This window comes from Tauraco erythrolophus, chromosome 12, assembly GCF_009769465.1.
Source record: "Tauraco erythrolophus isolate bTauEry1 chromosome 12, bTauEry1.pri, whole genome shotgun sequence".
Lineage (NCBI taxonomy): Eukaryota > Metazoa > Chordata > Aves > Musophagiformes > Musophagidae > Tauraco > Tauraco erythrolophus.
The window spans coordinates 1,328,053-1,347,481 of NC_141476.1; the positions used below are offsets into that span (position 1 = coordinate 1,328,053).

The 19,429-nt window shown below is 44.9% G+C and overlaps 1 protein-coding gene across 1 annotated transcript in view; it reads right to left on the bottom strand.

The window, feature by feature from the left end:
* GRM7 (glutamate metabotropic receptor 7) overlaps window positions 1–19,429 on the bottom strand; it is a 260,616-nt gene that overhangs the window by 81,467 nt on the left and 159,720 nt on the right. The window contains exon 5 of the mRNA XM_086618784.1: window positions 2,089–2,229. Coding sequence (XP_086474910.1) covers window positions 2,089–2,229 — 141 coding nt within the window. The remainder of the gene's footprint in view (window positions 1–2,088; window positions 2,230–19,429) is intronic.

The window sequence follows — 19,429 nt, forward strand, 5'->3', positions numbered from 1 at the left end:
CCCACAGGGTGCCTTCTCGGAGCAGCTCTTCTGCCTGATCGTTGCCTGTGGCCACGAGCGCTGAGCTGCTCCCTGCTACGGGCACCCATCTCTGCTCGGAGCAGGAGCCTCCTGCTCCTCACACCGGTGCTCAGGAACACTGTTCTTGTCAGAAACCGATGGCCTGTAGCCTTGTACCTCGCTGCGCTACAAATCACCAATCAAATTTTAAAACAGTGACGACAAATTCATAACATTATTACATCGGTGGGACATTGAGACTCTCCCACTAGCAGTATCATTCACAGCTAATGCTTTTTCTGATGCACAATTGACTTCAGTTTGCAGAAGAGGGAAGGAAGATGTCAGGGCATGTCATTCGGTACAATACCGAGCTACAACGCGGTATTTCGGTTCAAGAGGGGAGGTTAGCCATCGGAAATAAATGGTTCTGCTGAAGCTATGCCAAGGCAGTGCAGAACACGTTTCTACAGACACATCAGAGAGCACAGGCTGTGAGCAATTGTAATGAATAATGGTGTAAACAATAAGGGCGATAAGACGCTTCTAGAAATTATCCTAAAGATCTTTTAGCTATTTTTAGCCAAATTCCAGCCTTCGGGGGAGATTCCAAATGCCAAATTTAACAGCAGTGTATTCCCAGCGGTAACTGCACTGCTTCTACACGCAACACTCCTACTCCCACCCATGAACTGAAACCAAAAGCAGACGATATGAAATATGGAAAGTTTTCATCAATTTTCAATCAAAGTAAAACATATCCTCCCATGAACTAATTTCCCTTGATCAAAATTCAAGGCAGTTATTCAACATAACAGATTTAAACTGCTGCTGTGAAAAATTAAAAGGAGAGGGAAGGAAAGGCAAAGGGAGGCGGGGCAAGGTGGACATCAATGGCTTTACCATCTGTATCACAGCAGGTCCATTCTGGCCAAAGCTCATCCACTGCATTTTAAGCCCTGAGGAAACCCCCAAACCCCACACAACAGACATTCACGCCACAAACACGGGCTCCCCAGGGACGTGGCAGGTTGAGGGCGGCCTCCCTACGGTTCTGAGTTTTAGAAATTCTTTTCTAGACAAACTGGCAATGCTGCTGTTGTCCCTGTGATCATCCCGTAGCACTCGCTCAGGTCTGAATAACTCTGAGAACACGTCTCTCTCCCATCGTTTCCTTCCAAAACAAACATCTCAAGTTCCAAGAACTGCATCACCCTGCGCCAGTCAGGGGGTTGTGCTGGGAAATGCAGAACTCTGTTCAAACCGAAATCGCTCCCACTGTTACTTGGCATCCCTGTAACTAAAAAGAATTCCTTGAGCCTCCATGTGATCAGGAACAGGAACTCCTGGCAAATATGATATTTCGAACGGTGGGCAATATCACCTAAAAGGACAAGGAGTGAATCTTCAGCCACCAGAAAATAACAAAGAACAAAAGTTGCCACTGGAGGTCAGGTCCCCCAGTGATGGGTGCAGACAGTGCGTTCTCTGTATTACCGAGTTGGGGCTGCAAAAATCTATTTAACCTTAATTTCTTAAATAATGTTTAGTGAGAACAAAAATCTGATGAGCAGTTTTATGCTACCTAAAAATCAAAACGTTTCACTCTGCACTAATACTTTCCTACAGCCACATTTCCCTCAAAAGTGAAACGCGAGCGCACGTGGTCGGTGTCCGCCCGCGAGCGGACGGTGCTTCGACACGGCAAGTGGCCAATTGGCCGTTGCAGATGGGTGACAAGGCACAAGCTGTGGAAATATTCTCCATCTGAAACAAACTAACAAAAACCCCTCAAGCCAAGCTGCACTCAAACAAAAGTACTTCTAGGTCCCATGGAAAAATATTGATTTTCCTGCTGGATGGATAGCCAGAAAAAGGAAAAAATAGAGGAATGTGTTTTTTGACTCTTTCCACCTACTTCTTTTGTCCTGTAAGGCTGATGCTGCTGTTTCATTTTCTCTCCAGCCTACAAAAATTCAATTTATGTTTTCAATCTGTCTCCAGCCCAGCCTCCTTCCATCAGCTGGGCAGCCGTTCCACCACAGCCTGTGTCCAGCAGCACAAGGAGGAGGAAGCAAACGAATTTACCTGTGCATTTACGGTCCGTGTCTTCCTTCTTTGACCCACTGATGGTCAACTTGCAGTTGAAGTTCTCCTCCCAGTACTCTGCAAACCACACGTTCCTTCTGTTGTTCTCCAGGGTGCGGGAGGTAAAATAGGTATCGAATCCTGGAGAAGGAGAGAGGGAGAAAGGTCAAGTGCAGCTTGGACCACGGTCTGAAACACAAATATTCTGGTGGTGTCTCCTTCAGTATCCAGCACACGTCCCCATCTCTACCCACACGAGATGACCGTGGAGAGGAAGGAAGTCTGTTCCGTGTTTCATCTAATCAGCTGCATCTTCCAAGTAAATTACTCTGCTGCCAACTGCGAGGTATTAAGCTCGGTAAGATTATATGTAAACCAGATTAATATAAAAAAGAGTTATAAGCAAAAAGCACGGATTAGATATCCACCAGTAAGGAATGGAAATAAATGATGTGGTGCGGCTGATAATAGGCTGAGCTCAATACAACTAATTTTGTAATTAACCTCCCCAGACCTCCAGAGAAGGCAGTTTCATCTCTCAGGCCATTATCAGTGCACCTTATTGTTTCCCCAGCGGGTATTTTTCCCTTCATTTCCTTTCACAAAGGTTCAGACAAACTCAGGGAGCAAAACTCCTACGAGGTAACCGACTCCGCGCGGTTTCCCAGACGCTGGGATGAGGCACCCTGAAGTGGTCGGGGTGGGGGGAACGTTTCCTCCCTCAGCCCCGATTCTCACTTTGCTGCCGAAGCCACGGAGCCACCAACACCCCGCAGTGCTGCAAGAGTAAAAGTGACACAACTCCAGCATTACAATAATGGGGGAAAAAATCATGATTTTTAACAGCTGAGTCCAAGGGCAGTAAAGACATCTGAAGGCCCTGAGTCTTCATCTTTTGAAAATACATAATCCTCCGTATTCATGGAAATAAACCACCTAACCATTGAACAGCTGTGTAGCACGAACTGGTTCAGAGCTTTCACATGGCTCTTAACCATATTCTCGCTCTCTGTAGCACCTCACCAACTTGAGAAACATATTTTGCTTTTATTTTTTTTTTTCAGAACCGTGTATCACTGCATATCCACAAATATGTGTGTATATACATATATATTTCTGTATGCATAGTGATTAAAGAAAAGGTATAATTAAAGGCTTAGAAAACAGCAGGGGGAAAAAAAGAATTAAAACTATATTACAAAATTATATAGTTTATTAAATTCCAATAACAAGTTAGACCTGCCATAGTATAGGGGTTTTCTCTATGAAGCTTAAAAATTCCATAGTTTCAAACTGAGCAAACATCCTTTAACAGCTCAGACAATACTCCTTCAAGGATCATGCTCATTTTAATGGATTTTTCTCACAATGCAAAAGAGAACTCCGAAACAAATACTCACTTTCCCAACAGGCAATGGTAACTTCAGGCCAAAAGGAACATCCCGTTTCTAACTGCTTCACTGGGCTGCGTTTAAGCACTCTTCTCCCCGTTACCCTCAGAGTTGAGGCAGCTTCTCAGAGCCTCAGGACACCTTTGTGCATACAACCCGTTGCAAATCAATAGAATCCCAAGCACCAGTAGGATGGCAGAACTCTGACTTCAGTGCCACAACCACAGCTCCCATGAGTGTGGTGGGACAGCGGTGCCCGTCCCAGCCAGGGCGAAGCTCCCGACACTCCGGTGGGTCCTCGGGAGCACGAGGGCAGGGACGGGCAGAGGTCACCACCCTCCCAGAACGTCTTATGTACTCCTACCCCAGTATACATATAAGAAGGTCCATACAACTGGTCCATATAAGAAGGACATGGACCAGTTGGAGAGGGTCCAGAGGAGGGCCACAAAGATGATAAGAGGGCTGGAGCACCTTTCCTATGAGGACAGGCTGAAAGAGTTGGAGCTGTTCAGCCTGGAGAAGAGGAGGCTCCGGGGTGACCTTATAGCGGTCTTCCAGTACCTCAAGGGGGCCTACAAGAAAGATGGGGAGAGGCTGTTCAGGAGGGCCTGTTGTGATAGGACAAGGGGTAATGGTTTTAAAATAGAGGGAGGTAGATTCAGATTGGATATGAGGAAAAAGTTTTTTACCACGAGAGTTGTAGAACACTGGAACAGGTTGCCCAGAGAGATGGTGGATGCTCCATCCCTGGAGACGTTCAAGGCCAGGTTGGACGAGGCCCTGAGCAACCTGATCTAGTTGGAGATATCCCTGTTCCTTGCAGGGGGGTTGGACTAGATGACCTTTGAAGGTCCCTTCCAGCCCTAACCATTCTATGATTCTATACTTTTGGTTTTGCTTGACAAACAAAAGATTTGCAGGAGAACAAATATATCAGTGCACACCTACGCGCTCATGCGCAAAGTCTTTTGTCTTTTTCTCGTCTTTTTTTTTTTTTTTTTCAGCCAACAGCTGCTGTATTCTCTCAGCTGTTGAGAAGGAAGAACACACGGAGTGACACAGCCAAGTATTCTTGGCATAGAACATGGAAAAGCTTTATCACCTCTGCACCAGAGGTGCCAGGAAAACAAGCACTCGCCGTTCCACCCCTTTAGGCAGGTTACAGCCTCCTGGCAGCTGAAATCCGGCTTGGTTTTACAGGCTTTCCCAAATCTGACGGTCCCTCTGAACCAAGGAGGCTGTGCCCATTCCCTTCAGAGAGCTGTATCAGTTTTATAACAAGCAAATTCAAACAGCAGGATATTAATCATCATTTCTAGTGCTGAGTGGTCTTCCTAAGTCCTTCTAGCTCTCCATCTTCAGCCTGCACTGAGCAACATCACAGCTTTTGCTTATGGAGATAGTTTAGATTCAGTTACTTTTCATGTAACCTTCCAAAACTGCAATCCCAGTTCAAGTTCAGGTTACAAAAGAGTTCTTTCTTTTACTAAGAAGGTTGTTGAGTTATTCAAACTATGCAAATCTGAAACCTGGATAAAGCAGATGAAACTTAAAGAGGACTTGAAAAATGCTGGTTGCGCACCGAGAGGCTCAGAAGTAAATTATCCAGCATCCAAAAAATGCAAATCCATTGAAGATGCAAATCTCAGAATATCTATTTTGTCCCTTTACTTGGCTTTACAGCTTGTACCAGCATTGCAGAAGAGGGTGGAAGCACAAAAGCCACCAGGCTCTTATAGATACTAAACCATCTCTCTATACTGCATGATCACATGGTTCCTTTTCATTTTTCAGTTAGAAATGACAGTAAATACCTATTGCATTGAAAGAGACAAAAAAGTTCCTTGCACCATGGCCAACAATTTCTCTCACTGCAACGGGTGGGTGAATTGACTCAATCTGGCACTCCACACAATGAAATTGAGTCAGAGGAAAAACATATGGCATCGTTAAATTAGCATAGCAATCCATCCACTATGGGATAAAAATAGACAGCATGTAAACAGATGTTTTCAAAGAAGAAAGAAGATTAGGAGAGGGGTCAATCTGTCTCCTTGTATTAGCTTTGTGTGCTATTGACCCAATTATAACATGTATTTTCCTAATTCTGCATCTACTGTTCATGACTCGCATCCAAAGCCCACTGCTCGTAGGACACAGTGTACATCATCTCCAAAAATCAAACTAGAAAAAAAGTATTGGGGTCTTCCAGAATCAGGCTGAAAGCTCATTAAATTTTTACCTGCAGCCTCACTAGAAAGTATGTGTAGGTCTGTCCTGCAACAAATACATCAGGATGCTTCGGAACGATGACAAACCCTGAGCAACGTGTCCCGCCAGCTCAGCTGTTTTGCAGCTCGAAATGAAAACTTCCCAGAACAAAACCGTGGGAAGCTGCAGGAAAAGAGCTGACCTGTGATGGCAGAGACCCCGATCCCCTCCTGCCATGCTTGTGCTAAGGCAAAGACTTACCCTGGGCTTCCCACATCTTAGGGAAATCATTTAGGAAAACTCTCCTGCCACAGCTGTTCCACTTAATTAATGACAAATTAGTGACTTAGGTACATTGCTATGCACGGTCTCTAGAGAGGACAGCACAGTTTCTGCACGTCTGAGCTGAAATTTCCTAAGGAAAAATATTCATGTGGATGGGTCAGAAGAAAATTTAGAAAATACTCTTAGATTTTAGTAACGCACAAGCCAAACCTGTTTTCCTGTAAACCTATGTGTATTAGTTTTACTCATAATTAAAAGAGCATTTCAAAGGGAATATTCAGTCATAAGATCTGCAACATATATATGGCTCAGAAAGAGAAACAGTATTCCTTACCAACGTGCCAAAGTAACTGACCACTGGGAAAAGTGCTCTATAACTTAATAAGATAAAAATCAATAAGTCTTGATAAAACTGTAACAGAATTCCATAAGAATTACTCTAAACCTGTACAGATTTAATAATAAATAATAACATTCTCATTGATTTTTTTTAATGATCCCGCTCCATTCTCAAGAAGGAGTATAGATCCTTATTAAAAAGTGCATGGTTTTTATCATTATTTCCTATTGATCAAGACAAGCAGGCAAGTGACTGACTGGCAGAGGGATGGAGTTCGCCACCAAGCCAAATTTCTAGGAATTCCTTCCCAGGTGGCAGCCCCGTGCACCCACTGGCTGTTTCTGGCTGCGTTGCAGATGGCAGCACGACAGCTCCGAGCAGCCCAAACCCCGGAGCAGATCTCCAGAAGGCACCAGCCGTGGGATGTGCCCTCCTTCCCGACATACCCACTGCCAAGAATGGTTTTTCTCCTGGTTTTTCCCTATATCATTCCCGAGAACACCGACAGAGAAATTATCATGTCTGAAACACACTGGCCCAACTAGATACTCAGCACACTTGTTGCTCTGTGATTTCGGTCAATAAAAATCCCTACCATTTCATTTTTTTCAGAAGGGTAATTGTGCTCAATGTACATTACATTAACTTAAAAAAAAAGAAAAGAAACCTAGAGGAAAAATATACTTTTCAATGACTAGAAAATAGGATCAATCTAAAGATCTTATTGTTTTTAAACTCTACAATAGATACCTGGCTACTGCAAGCCCCAAATATTTAATTCTCAGCAAATGCTGATCTTTCACTAGTGCTACTGCTACCACACACCCAGCCTTGTCACTGGGCTTTTAATTAAAGTTAGGAATCCCACGATGAGGTTTCACAATTCAAATTCCCATTAAAGAACAGTTTGTAAAGTAGTTACATATTTATATTATTGTATTTCAAACACTAATCCTGAGGCTACGGTGGATCTGCACAAAGATTAATAAGGAAAATAATTAAGCCTAATTAAAACACAAAGTTGTTGACCTACTGCATTTCTCATGTGCCTAAAGCGTTCTCATTCCACGTGGCTGGTGAGCAAATGCAACATAGTGACCCAATTCCACACAAATAGTTATTTTATCAGTTTACGATATTTTTATTCTTCTTTATTTTTTCCAACGTATGTCCACACTAATGATTGCTGGTTATACACATTTTATCTACCCAGCTAGTAAATCATCACTTACTATGATTACTGATGCCAAGCGAGTAGAAAGCAGCTACTCAAATATTTTTCTGATTTTCCTAGCATTCAAGCCCAAGTAGTTTAATTTACTGACATTAAATCTGGGATAAAAGCATTTGATACGGGATGGTAAGATCAAGTTTAAGACAGCTCGTCTCTTAGATTTTAGTATGTTGCCCAAGCCACACACTACGTAGTATTATGAAGCTGTTAAGATAGTCTACAGATATTTTCTTGATCTTCTTACTCAATAAAAAGGCCATAATACTAAGTGATTTTATTAACTTCCTTCGTGCCATAAAAATGCTTTGCACTTGATTTCTTTTTTTTTTTAAACTGCAGCCAATAAGAAGAGCAAAAAGGGGTATTTCAGTTGATGTTACACTTGACTTTTTTATATACACGACACAAAGCACGTACAAAGGAAATTCAGCTTGCCATACTTTGGACAAGTCTGGGATTTTAAGCTATAAAGCTTCTATTATGGAAATAGGTATATATTGGCTAAGTTTCATCATGATCACTTTTATAAAATTATACAGCCACCACGGCAATGAGATCATGACCTAGGTGGTGTCGAGCCAGTGCTGTAATAGAAAGGTTAACACAGAAGTATATTATTATTCATTATTCTACATTTCATTGCCCTCGGGCACTTCTCACTTTCACAGAGGTCCCATTTATATCAATATAAACAGTTAGTAAAAAAATCTTAAATTTATTTCTCCTATTTGTTATTTTTATTGCCATACCAGCCAGAGGTCTCAGCTGAGGATGAGATTTTCCTGTTGCAGCAGGCACTGGACACACACATCATGGAGCTCATCCTCATCCCCATCCCTGGTTTCTCTTGCTGCCGTGGTCTTCTGGATGGCACCAGGATCATCCTCGTACCCAAGCAGGAGGCAGATGTTCTAAGCCAGAGGGATCCACTCTTTTCTTTGTGAGCAACAAAAACCAAATCCATGCCTCGGAGCATCAAGAGAGTTCTTATGGGGAGAAGATGCAGAGGGCTTGTGCTCCTCTGCCCCCGAACAACTGCAGCCTTCATAATGCAAAGGTTTCTGCATTTTCAGCCACAGAGGGATTTTCAAAGTTGACACCAGTATAAGTCACCCGGGTTGCTTAATGCATCCCGTGCTCTCCTTTCAGCTGAATCCTCCACTTCTTATTCAAACGGCTCCTGCTGCTGGAATGAATAATTTTTTATGAATCGCAATATGCGGAGTCCCAGCCAAGGGAGAAACGCTGCTCACATAAGCCTACTCTTGCGAGTCAGGATCTGGATCTGCTGGGAAGATTATCACCAGAATCAGGCTAAACAGAACAGATTTAAAAATACATCCAGAAGTAGAACGTCTCTCCCAGTAATTCATCCTTTTCTGCTGCCTAGTGATTGGAAACAGGCTATTTGTCTTGCCAGGACCTTATCCATGAAGGTTTTTTTTCTCCTCATACCTGAAGATGAGAGAAAAGCTGCTTTTTTTTTCCCTCTTTAAATACATATCACAAGGCAACTTAGGTAATAGCTTGCTTTCCCTCTCGCTTGCTTACCCAGTCTTCTTGAAATTATCTGTCACTTTCTGCTTTACTGAAAACTAGATCAGCTTCTGCGTTCATCTCCTCTGGCAGCAGTAAAACTCAAGCAGAGTTAAACAGTGTCACCCAGGGACATGGAGCAAAGTGGTGGCAAGCCAGGCCCAGGGGCTAGGATGTACATTCTCAAAAATTCTCAAATTCTGAGCTGTTATTTCAGTTTTCCCTTTGCAATTAACTGTTTAATGAAATCCCTTTGTACGCATTGATGTCTTCTTCCCACCTGTTTTTGGAGTTCCTCCTTCCCACCCTTTTTGACTAAACGGGAAAAGCTGCTCCACAGATGGCCTCTTTCATTTTAATAATGCAGAACAGTAAAATCAGAGAGATACAGAAGGTCTAAATGCAGAACATGAGAGTGGTTTTCTTCCCTTTGATAGCAGCAGCAGACAAAAACGCGCATTGCGCACCCTTAAAAGCATTTAAACTCAAGTCATCTGCTTGCATAATTTAAAATGAGGATAAAAATACAGAAATCCCTCTACACAGTGATGCAGCAAGTGGAGTAACCCTTCAGTGTGTTCAACAGGTCAGAGTTAACACTAGTACAAAATAAAAATCAATCAGCACGCATGCCAAAACAAACGGAACGGGAGAGCCACGAACAGGGCGCAGAGTGATGCAACACAAAAGGTAATTTTCCATCATCCTGTGATACCCAACCTAAATTCTGAGCTGCAAAGTCCTAAATAATGGTGGCCAACATGCCCCCTGGCTGTGCTGCTCCCACACACCTACTTAAAACCAACCTCCAAAAAACCCAAATGGGCGCTCGGTCGCATTGTTACACCTTCCCGGCAAACAAAGCATGGAAGGAAATCAAAGCCCGTCCTCCTCCTGCCCGTGGAGGAGTGGGAGAAGGAGGCAAGACATGTACAGGGAGGGGGGGACATACCTGGCTCCTGCCACATGGGAGGGGAGCGCTGCCCCCCACGCTCAGGGCATCCCGCGTCCCACGCTGCCAAATTCAGCACGGTTCCGGCAGCGTTTCCTTACCCTGCATTCAACTCCTTCGATGCTCTGAGTTCTTTTTCTTTCCTTGCATGTATTTGTCCACGCCTCGCTGAAGTGTTACCATGTCAACAGGAATAATTACAGCACGTGTAAATACATTTGCGTATCCCAAAATCCATGCGTGTGCTCACAGACCCCCCCTTACACACACAGACCCCTCCAAATTGGGCATCGGCACCTGCCACGTGTTTCACCGTTGACATGGGAACACGGGCTCCATGGAAGGAACAACGTGCTTCCCTCTTTTCCACGGAGCCATCGCACACGGCAGCCGGGGCAGGTGGCACATCGACGGGCACAGAGGCCACCCCGCACCGTGCCGGGCACTCGGCGGAGCTGCCTCTGCACAGCGTAAACTGCTCTGTATGCTGCCAATCTTATCTTCATATTCTGCTTGAGATGACATCCCTAAGGAAATGTTACCTGAAAACCCCACTGCATTTTTCCCTTCCTTTTTTTTTTCTAAACCTTAAAGCCTTTTTTTTTAAAAAAAAAAAAAATTACTCCCTTGATTTTTGTCAACTGACTTCTCGATTATAAGGCAGCTTTAATAACACCACCCAGCCAGAGCGTGCTGGGATGCGAGACAGAGCGATATAATTATTGTCCTCTCCCTCCCTCCCTACAACCCTGAAGCTGCTAAAACAAAGTTTCAGCTTCCACTCCAACCGTGGGCACTAATCCCACCAAACCACAAGGTACTATCCAGAAGGAGTGCTCAGACTTGCACGTGAAAAGACAAAGACGAAGCTAACGGGATGATTCCTGAGGGCAGGGGATGGGATACGGTCACTGGGGCTGGTCTTGATGCCCTCGAGCCCACAGGAGCACCCACATTGCCCTGAGTACTTGTCACTGGAAGAAATTGCAGCTTTTAGAGAAAGCAAAAAAGCTTTCCAGTTTGATTTAAGTATTACAGGAGCTGAATATTCTCCAGGCATCCATTCCTCATCATCTCTATTCTGTTTCCCCACTCCATTTCCCAAGACTATCCCACCCCCAGTTCCACATCCCCTCTGGAACCACCAGACAAATGCCCAGTGCCAGTTCCCGGCTCGGAGCCTCTCCTCATTTTCCTGTGCTCCCAACATGCAGCCCAGAAGCGAGCAGGCTGCAACCACCACCCTCGACAGAGAGACTCGAGCCTTGTCCCCAGCGAGCAGCACATGGACCTTCTCAGAAGGTCAATACCCAACGCTCTGTCCCCCAGCTGCTGTGGTGAGACCGAACCCCAGTGCCCAGCTCCTGCCAGGGCAGAGCTGCTGCCAACGGGGCAGCGGGGCCTCGGCCAGAGCCAGCACCGGGCAGTGGCACCTCCAAACCCGGCAGGTTCAGGTTCATCTCGTCAGAGATGCCTTAGTAGAGATGAATGAGACAGTCTAAACATAAGGAAACTTTTAAATGGCTCTCAAGTTGCAAGATAATTTGTATTCCTCTCTCTTCATACCAACACATTAACCAAATACATTATTTCCATAATGAGGAGATGAACATCTGTGTGGCTTCCCAAAATTTCAAGTGGCAATACTCGAGACAAGTATTCTCTCTTTGGGGATTGACGCATCAGCATTTTAAATAATTGCCAAAGCTAAAAACGTAATTTAAATTCTAAGCAGACATTAGAGAAAGAGTTCAGGTGTGATTATTATTTTTTTAAATAAAGCACACCAATTTAATTTTACAAATTAAAGTTACTGCAGTATTGTACTAAACTTTATACTTGGCCTCGTGCAAGTGAACCGATTAATGCAAACTTTGAGTATGAGAAACATGAATATCCAAAATACCATAATTTTCAGTATCCTAACACATACCTGGAGCACTCTGGCTCACACACCCCCGCGGCGCAGCAGAGCTGGGTGTCACCTTGCCAGGCAGCAGACCCACCACGCCATGGGCCCAGCGCAGAGATGCGCTCCCACCTCACCCAGCTTCCTTCCTTCCCACCTCTTGTCCAACAAATCCATCAGATCTCCAGGAAACACATAACAAAAAAACCCAACAAACTTTGCAAAGAGGCTATTTCACTACTTTGTTTCTGACTTAAGCAATCACTTATGGCAGCTGGGAGGTCTCAGAAGGTGCTTCCAGCCCCAAACAGCGCCCGGTCCTGAGTGCCCACCACCCCCCAGTACGGTAGGGGCCAGCAGCCGCTCACCCCTCCTGCTCAGGGGCACCCACCCCACGGATTTCACCCCCTTTAACCCAAAGCCTCAGCTGTGCATTACTACTGATACTAACAGAAAAAACTAAACATAAAAAAATACCTTCAACATCTTTCTTTCCACAACACCCCCATCATTTTCCTGCTGCCCTCCACTCCTTCACGCAGCAGCAGGCTGGAACCACCACGGAACCATAAACATTACGAGCCAAGGGATGAAGCCAGGGATCAAACAGGCCCTTTCCATGCAAATAGCTCTAGCGACCAAGCCTACATGGCAGCCTCAGCACACCTACGTCAAAGAACAGAAGGGATGCCAGTAGCTTCCAGATGTCATTAGCAACTCCTTCCATTAGATCCTAAAATATTTTCCTTTGGAAATTTATGCTGTGCAAAGTGGTAATTAAACTGAGAAACACAGACTACATTTGAAAACAAAGATTAAAAGTATTTTCTCATTACAAGCATAACTGAAGGCTACTTTGAATAGGTTAACCACTGTAAGTACCCCAGGAAAGAAATGAGAGAAATAGAAATAAAAAGCTTAGTTTCACTTCAAAAATAGCTGGGGGAAGCTTACTGTGTCACAGGTGCTCATGTACATGCTGTACTGGGAGAAAGCCAAGAACCTCATCTCTTCTGCTTGGTGCAGAGAAGCAAGGATGCTGGTACTGCACCTACTCGTGGAGGTTATATTGAAGCCTGGGCACCACAGGTGGGTATTATCGGTGCAACAGCAAAGCTCTGACTCTCATTAGGCTTAATCACTATTCACAAACAATTACAGCATTCTCTTTTCAGCAGTAATAATCAATTAGAGGCCACTCCCTCGCTTCATACTTCATTCTTACAAATTTTACCACCATTACTTTGTGGAAGGTGAGATCCATCAGGACGATGCAGAAGGAGCTATTGCTGAACCACCAGCAGAGCTGAGAGAGCAGCAGCAGAGGGAGGGGTGGGGTATTTTTTTCTCCTTTTTTCTGCATTTTTATATAATAGATTAGCAGAAACCTTTCGTTTCCCTAGCCCTTTTTTATTACATAGCTTGCAGGATTGATCACATTGTTAATTGTGTCCTAGCTTAGTTAAGAGGGAGGAAAGACTACAGGTGTAGTTATTTTCCATTCCCTTTGTTGTCCTGCAGTCAGTCAACAAAATGAAAACACATTCCCAAAGTAGATCTGCAAACCCAGCATGAGTAAAGCGGGCACTTTAGCATTCATTGTATCATCTTTAAGGAAATTATGTGTATTATTATGTGCATTATTTCCTAAACTATTACTTTCAAAAGCCTATAATCATTCAAGCATTAACAACGCAAACTAAAAGGAAAAAAAAAAACCCACCCAACCAAACAAGAAAACCCTCTCAAATCTCTGTCCACTTGCTAAAATTAGCACATTTATTTTTGTTTCTGACTCTGTCTGAGCCAGTGGAGCTCAGCCTGTTTCAGAAACACACAGTTCACGTGTGTTTGTGTGCATGGAACCCCACAGCAGGGAAGCTGGAGCCTGCAGAGGTCTTTCCCAGGATGTTCCAGATCCCCACGGCAAGAACAAGGATGGTGATCAACATCTACCCACGCAGGAGAACACAGACACTAATGCACACCTAACACTTACCGTGAATGTATTTTAATGTATAATGTAAGCACATCAATTATTACTTGCAAATAGGGATGCCAGACTTGCATTTAACTCTAATGAAAGCCTCAAACATTTTTATTTTTGCTTTGCTTGAGAGATTGTGAACTGATATGTCTTTTCTGGCTTGCTAATAAAGAGAAAGAATAAGGAAGTCATGGAGGACTTCAGAGACTAATCTTAAGTGGCCTAGAGAAAGAATCTTTTTAGGTTGTAGGAACAGAGTCAGAAATACCAAAAGAAAAAAAATTCTTGTGAGAATTTGGGAACTTTTGCTCTCAATATCTTTCAAAGAGAAAAACTGACCCCAAAGAGGTGGGGAAACATTAAACAAGTTAATACTTATTGTCGTTTGTAAAGAGTAATTGAAAAACTGATAAGATAAATAAATGTTGAGATGCACAAATTTAAACAAAGCAGAGTGGAAATAATGTGTTACTGCAAATACACTGGACTCAAAGTTATCTCTGTAGATAACTGCTGATGGCGTGGTGCCACGGGGGTGCTTCCACCTCGGCTCCTGCCTCTGCCCGCACGCATGCTCCTCCAATGGGCCACACTGGTATTTACTTAGCAGGTGGCAGGGGGAACTTGTTTCTTCCCTTGTAATTCCCAATATACTATGGAGCTGTTGGAGAGGGTTCAGAGGAGGCCATGAAGATGATGCGAGGGCTGGAGCACCTCTGCTATGGAGACAGGCTGAGAGAGTTGGGGCTGTTCAGCCTGGAGAAGAGAAGGCTCCGGGGAGACCTTCCAGCACCTTCCAGCACCTAAAGGGACTACAAGAAAGCTGGAGAGGGACATTGGACAAGGGTGTGCAGTGACAGGACACGGGGCAATGGATGTAAACTGAAAGAGGGGAGATTTCTATTAGATCCAAGGAAGAAATTCTTCCCTCTGAGGGTGGTGAGGCACTGGACCAGGCTGGCCAAAGAAGTTGTGGCTGCCCCATCCCTGGAAGCGTTCAAGGCCAGGTTGGATGGGGCTTTGAAGAATCTGGTGTAGTGGAAGGTGTCCCTGCCCATGGCAGGGGGGTTGGAACTGGATGATCTTTAAGGTCCCTTCCAACCCAAACCATTCTATGATTCTATTCCATATTAATGTTATTTTAATTTCTTGTTGCAAAAAAATAACCCTTGGAGAAAAGACTGATGACTGAACCTTTTATTTCTTCCATCACCTTACAGCACAAGCAGATTGTTTTTGTGTTCTCTGTTTCACTGCTCCCAGTTGCAGTGTCTGAAGCTTTTCAAATTAAACCACTGTAATAACTGTAAAGGAAAATCGTCACCCAGTATCCACGGACCTCATCCCAAAGTCCCTACTCAGAGCTGTTTCTTGAGCCCAAATTCATCACAAACACGAACAAACATTAAGAGAGACCATTGGTCCTTCTGCTCAAAGAAGTGTCATTCTTCATTGCCTATTTTGCAACATCCATGGGTAGCCCACCAGGCACTGGACTGGAACTGCTACACACTGTACTAAACTCTTTCTGCTTTGCCAAGGCAGTAGATATCAGAGATGAAAAATTGTCTGTTCCATTAGGAACAATCTGTGGTTCTCAGCCCTCCTGCAGAACGGCATTTCTAAAACTACATATTTGGGACCATTCATGGCTATTTTTACTTAAAACAGGAGCAGTTTATTTCAGAAAGCTCCTGCAATTTCTTTTTCACGTGAAAAAAACAAAATATACATGGCAAAACAAATACTCTGCCAATATACTTCCTGCAAATTAGAAAAATGCATTAACCTCTTAAATTATAGTGTAAGAAATATCAGGACAGGTGCAATTCCCATGCAAAGAGGAGAACAGAGGGGAACTCTTCCCGCTCCCTCCTCATCCCCATGGAAGCAGACCCAGATGTGGACCCTGCCACGCTGGCAGATGTAGGGTATGACGCTTCAGATGGGCTATGGGCCACCTCACCACCAACCTCCTGATGCCCTTCTCCTGCTCCTTTGCTTCAGCAACGAAACCCTCGTGCTCCTGCTGGGGGCTGTGGCATCTCCCAGCTCCCGGCGTCAGCCGTGCTGGGCTCGGCGTGGTACCGGTGCCAGTACTGCTCTAAGGAAGTGGGAGAAGGTGGCAAAAATCTTTTCTTGACATCTGTTCCTATGCCTAGAAAGAATTCCAAACGAAAACATTATTTTTTTATAATTCTCCATGAGCCAGCTCTGCTTCAGCATCCCAGAAGGGGCTCGCTCATGCGGGGTCCGGTGAGGTCCCCTGAGCTTCGTCACTCCCCAGATCCTGGAAATCCTGCTGATTTTACTAACACAAAACGAATCCCCATCCACAAACGAGGCTTGAAATTCTGCACAGAAGCAGAGACTGACAGCACTAGAAAACACCAGGATTTCCTAATCTGGGGGAGGCTGTATAGGAAACCATCATTTGCCACTTTCATGCGCTTGCCGGGCGCTCTCCACGTGCTGCTGAACATCCCTCGCACGGATCGGGAGCGTGTCGCCAGCCGAGGTGCCCTTGGAAGCAGCATATGGCTGCGTGCGGCGCGGAGGAAGCAACGCTCCCCGGGGAAGCCTCTCAGCACGGGTGGCTGTGAACACCTTCTGCGCCCAGCAAACCTGCAGAGGAAGGCTTGGAGGTTCCTACCAGATCACATGCAGACCAGGAGCTGGCACACAAAGATAGCAGGCTTTCTAAAAATAAAAATTCTTCCTTTCTGGATGGAAATACTCTGCCCAAATGTGTCCAACAGACAGCTCAGACAACTTCAGTGTTAGAGCATCAAGAGGAAACTTATTCTCCAGAGGATGCAATTCAGGGTGTTCCAAAATAAAGACCACTGATGATACATCTGAACAGTGATCGATAGCTAAATATCATTCTGCGAATCATCTCTTCTTACAGCATCGACCATTCTAAGTCTGTGTGTGTGTGAGTACACATCTCCCTCTCTCACAACAACCACCCACACAATCTCCAGTGTCCTGAAATAACAGTGAAATACGAACATCCAAGAGAAAATGCCAACACAAGCCCCGGGAGCAATACAGAAAATACAGAAACAGAGAAACACATACACCCCCAGAATGAATAACAGCTGGATCCGATCAGAGAATCACCTCGATTCTGAGCAAGCCAGGTCTGGCGTAGGTTGGGTGAGCGCTTTATTCCACTTCAAGGAGCCCAAGAGAAAGCCCCTAAATCTTTCTTTTACAGTGGTGCTTTATGGCCCAATTAGAGCTTTCTACCTAATTTCTTTGCTATGAAGCAGCAACGCCACCCGACAAGGTGGTGGCGTTCAGACCTCCTTTGAGATGAAACTTCTCGTTAAGGCGGTTGTGGTTACGAGCTGTGTCTTGCGCTGAGCAGACAACTCACTTTAAAAAGATCTCACCTTCAAACTGTCTCAGAAACCCCCAAAGAACTCCAGTGACCGAACACCACAAACCAGCCAGATGGGTAACTTTAGCCCAACGTGGCACTGAGGTGATGCAGAAGGTCACTTTCTGAGTCGTGATGGAATGTGTTTGTTCCAGATGCGTTGGCTCGGCGATGGGGCGCCACCTTGGAGTCCGTGGCAGCACAGAGGTTACAGCTGGGTCTGTATTTCTCGGTGACTAACACTTACAGGGAGGCTTGAACGAAAGAAAAAACCCCAGAGGCTTCAGTGGCTTCCTTTAGAAGAAAACTACAAAAATAACATTAATTCGAAACTTTACAAAAATTGGGTTTCTTAACTTCTCTATATCTGCATACCAAAAAATTACGCTACCCTCAAGCTACCATCTCTTGGAACCTACCAAATCTCCCCAAAGCTTTCGCTTCAACCCTTCAGAGTCGAGCACCACGTTGCTGCTGCAGTCGCAGCGAACACACAATTTCTGGCCAGAGGCAGGGACAGACCCCGCTCGCCCAGATCTCCAGCACGACCCTATCGCTCCATCTCTGGGCACTGGCCATCACCGTGCAGCCGTATTTCAGCCAACACTTAATTGCTCCACGCTCTTCATCAAGAAGCTTCAAACTGGCAGCCCACGAAGGAGCGCAGGAGGCCGGCGGGCACGATGCCCGGCTCACCCGGCTAAAGCACGGCTCAGCCCGCCGCCCCCCTGCCACACGTGTCCGTCCGTCCGTCCAGCCTCCCGCAGCACGAGTCCGTACGCTCACGGGCGAGAGGCAAAGAGATGCAGCACTAAGCCAGGAGGAATCCAAGCTAATCCGAACTCCCAGAGTGGCTCTTCCACGGGCTGGAATCGATACGCAATAAACTTTGCACGGCTGCGAGCGTGTCTGGGATTCCCAGGTAACCGTAATATTAATTTAAATCAATTAACAGCTTTATCAGCATTGGGAAAGACATTCCCAACAAGTTTGGGGGTAGAATGACTTTAAACACCGCGTGATGGATAAAGAACAAAAAGGTCAATTCTTCCTTCGCCGGCGCTTGGCCAGCTAACAGGTGTGCTGTAAGGAATAGGAAGGGTCACTTGAAAGCATCTTTTTGACAAAATGTACGAGATGAAGTAACAAACCTATCGCAACAGATGACACATTTCTGTGTTTACTTACTTAACAACATGAGCACACAACACCCTTAGCATTTTAACTCCAAAGCTGCCAGGGACCATTTACTCGTGGGGAAAAAAAATGCAAATAAATGTTGATATATATTGTCCTTCAATGCAAACATTGCTGGTAAGAGATGGTGTCTAAACCGGAGTCGCTCTATCAAACCACGGACACAAACCAGCCCTGAAGCGTCTTCCCTGTTTGTCGTTGGTTGCAATTACACTATTTAAAGCCCAGAAGGCAGAGATGAACACGCTCGCATGTCCCCTCCCAGGCATTTGGACTCCTTAAAAACATGGCTGTGATTCTCAGAAATCATTTATCTTTGTTCTAGTTCTACCTCTAGAACTTTATGATCCATATTTCCTAAAAAGAAGGTGTTCAACATTTTCTACAGATCCTGTGAACCTCAATGTATCAGAGTGGGTAAATTACAAACCAGCATCCAAAATTACTACCATCTCTCGAAAATACTGGTTGTCACTACTTCGTATGTGGAGCTTAATGAGATACTAACAGGTCCTAACAAGGGCTTACCAGGTATTAGTTCTTCCTGTGCTAAGCCTGAAGTGAGAGGTTGGAAGGGAAGCCCAGGGACACCACCTCAACTGTGACACCTGGGCAAGCTCTGAGCACCTCACCCAGGTCTGCATGGGACCAACGGCAAAAGGATAAATCTTGGAGTTGCACGACAGGAATGTTTTTTCAGGAATAAATATCAGCTGTGACGCTGCATTTGATAAAAAGATATTGCTGGCCTGCCATGTGGCAAGTTGGAGCCACCTTTTGAAGGTCCAGCCAATATCCTGAACGTTACGGTTCTACCTACCACGTAAACTTGCTCCTGCCACACTCCTGAAGGAGTTTAACGAGCCGGTTTTAATCTGAATAGCTACTACAGACTGATATAAGCAAAT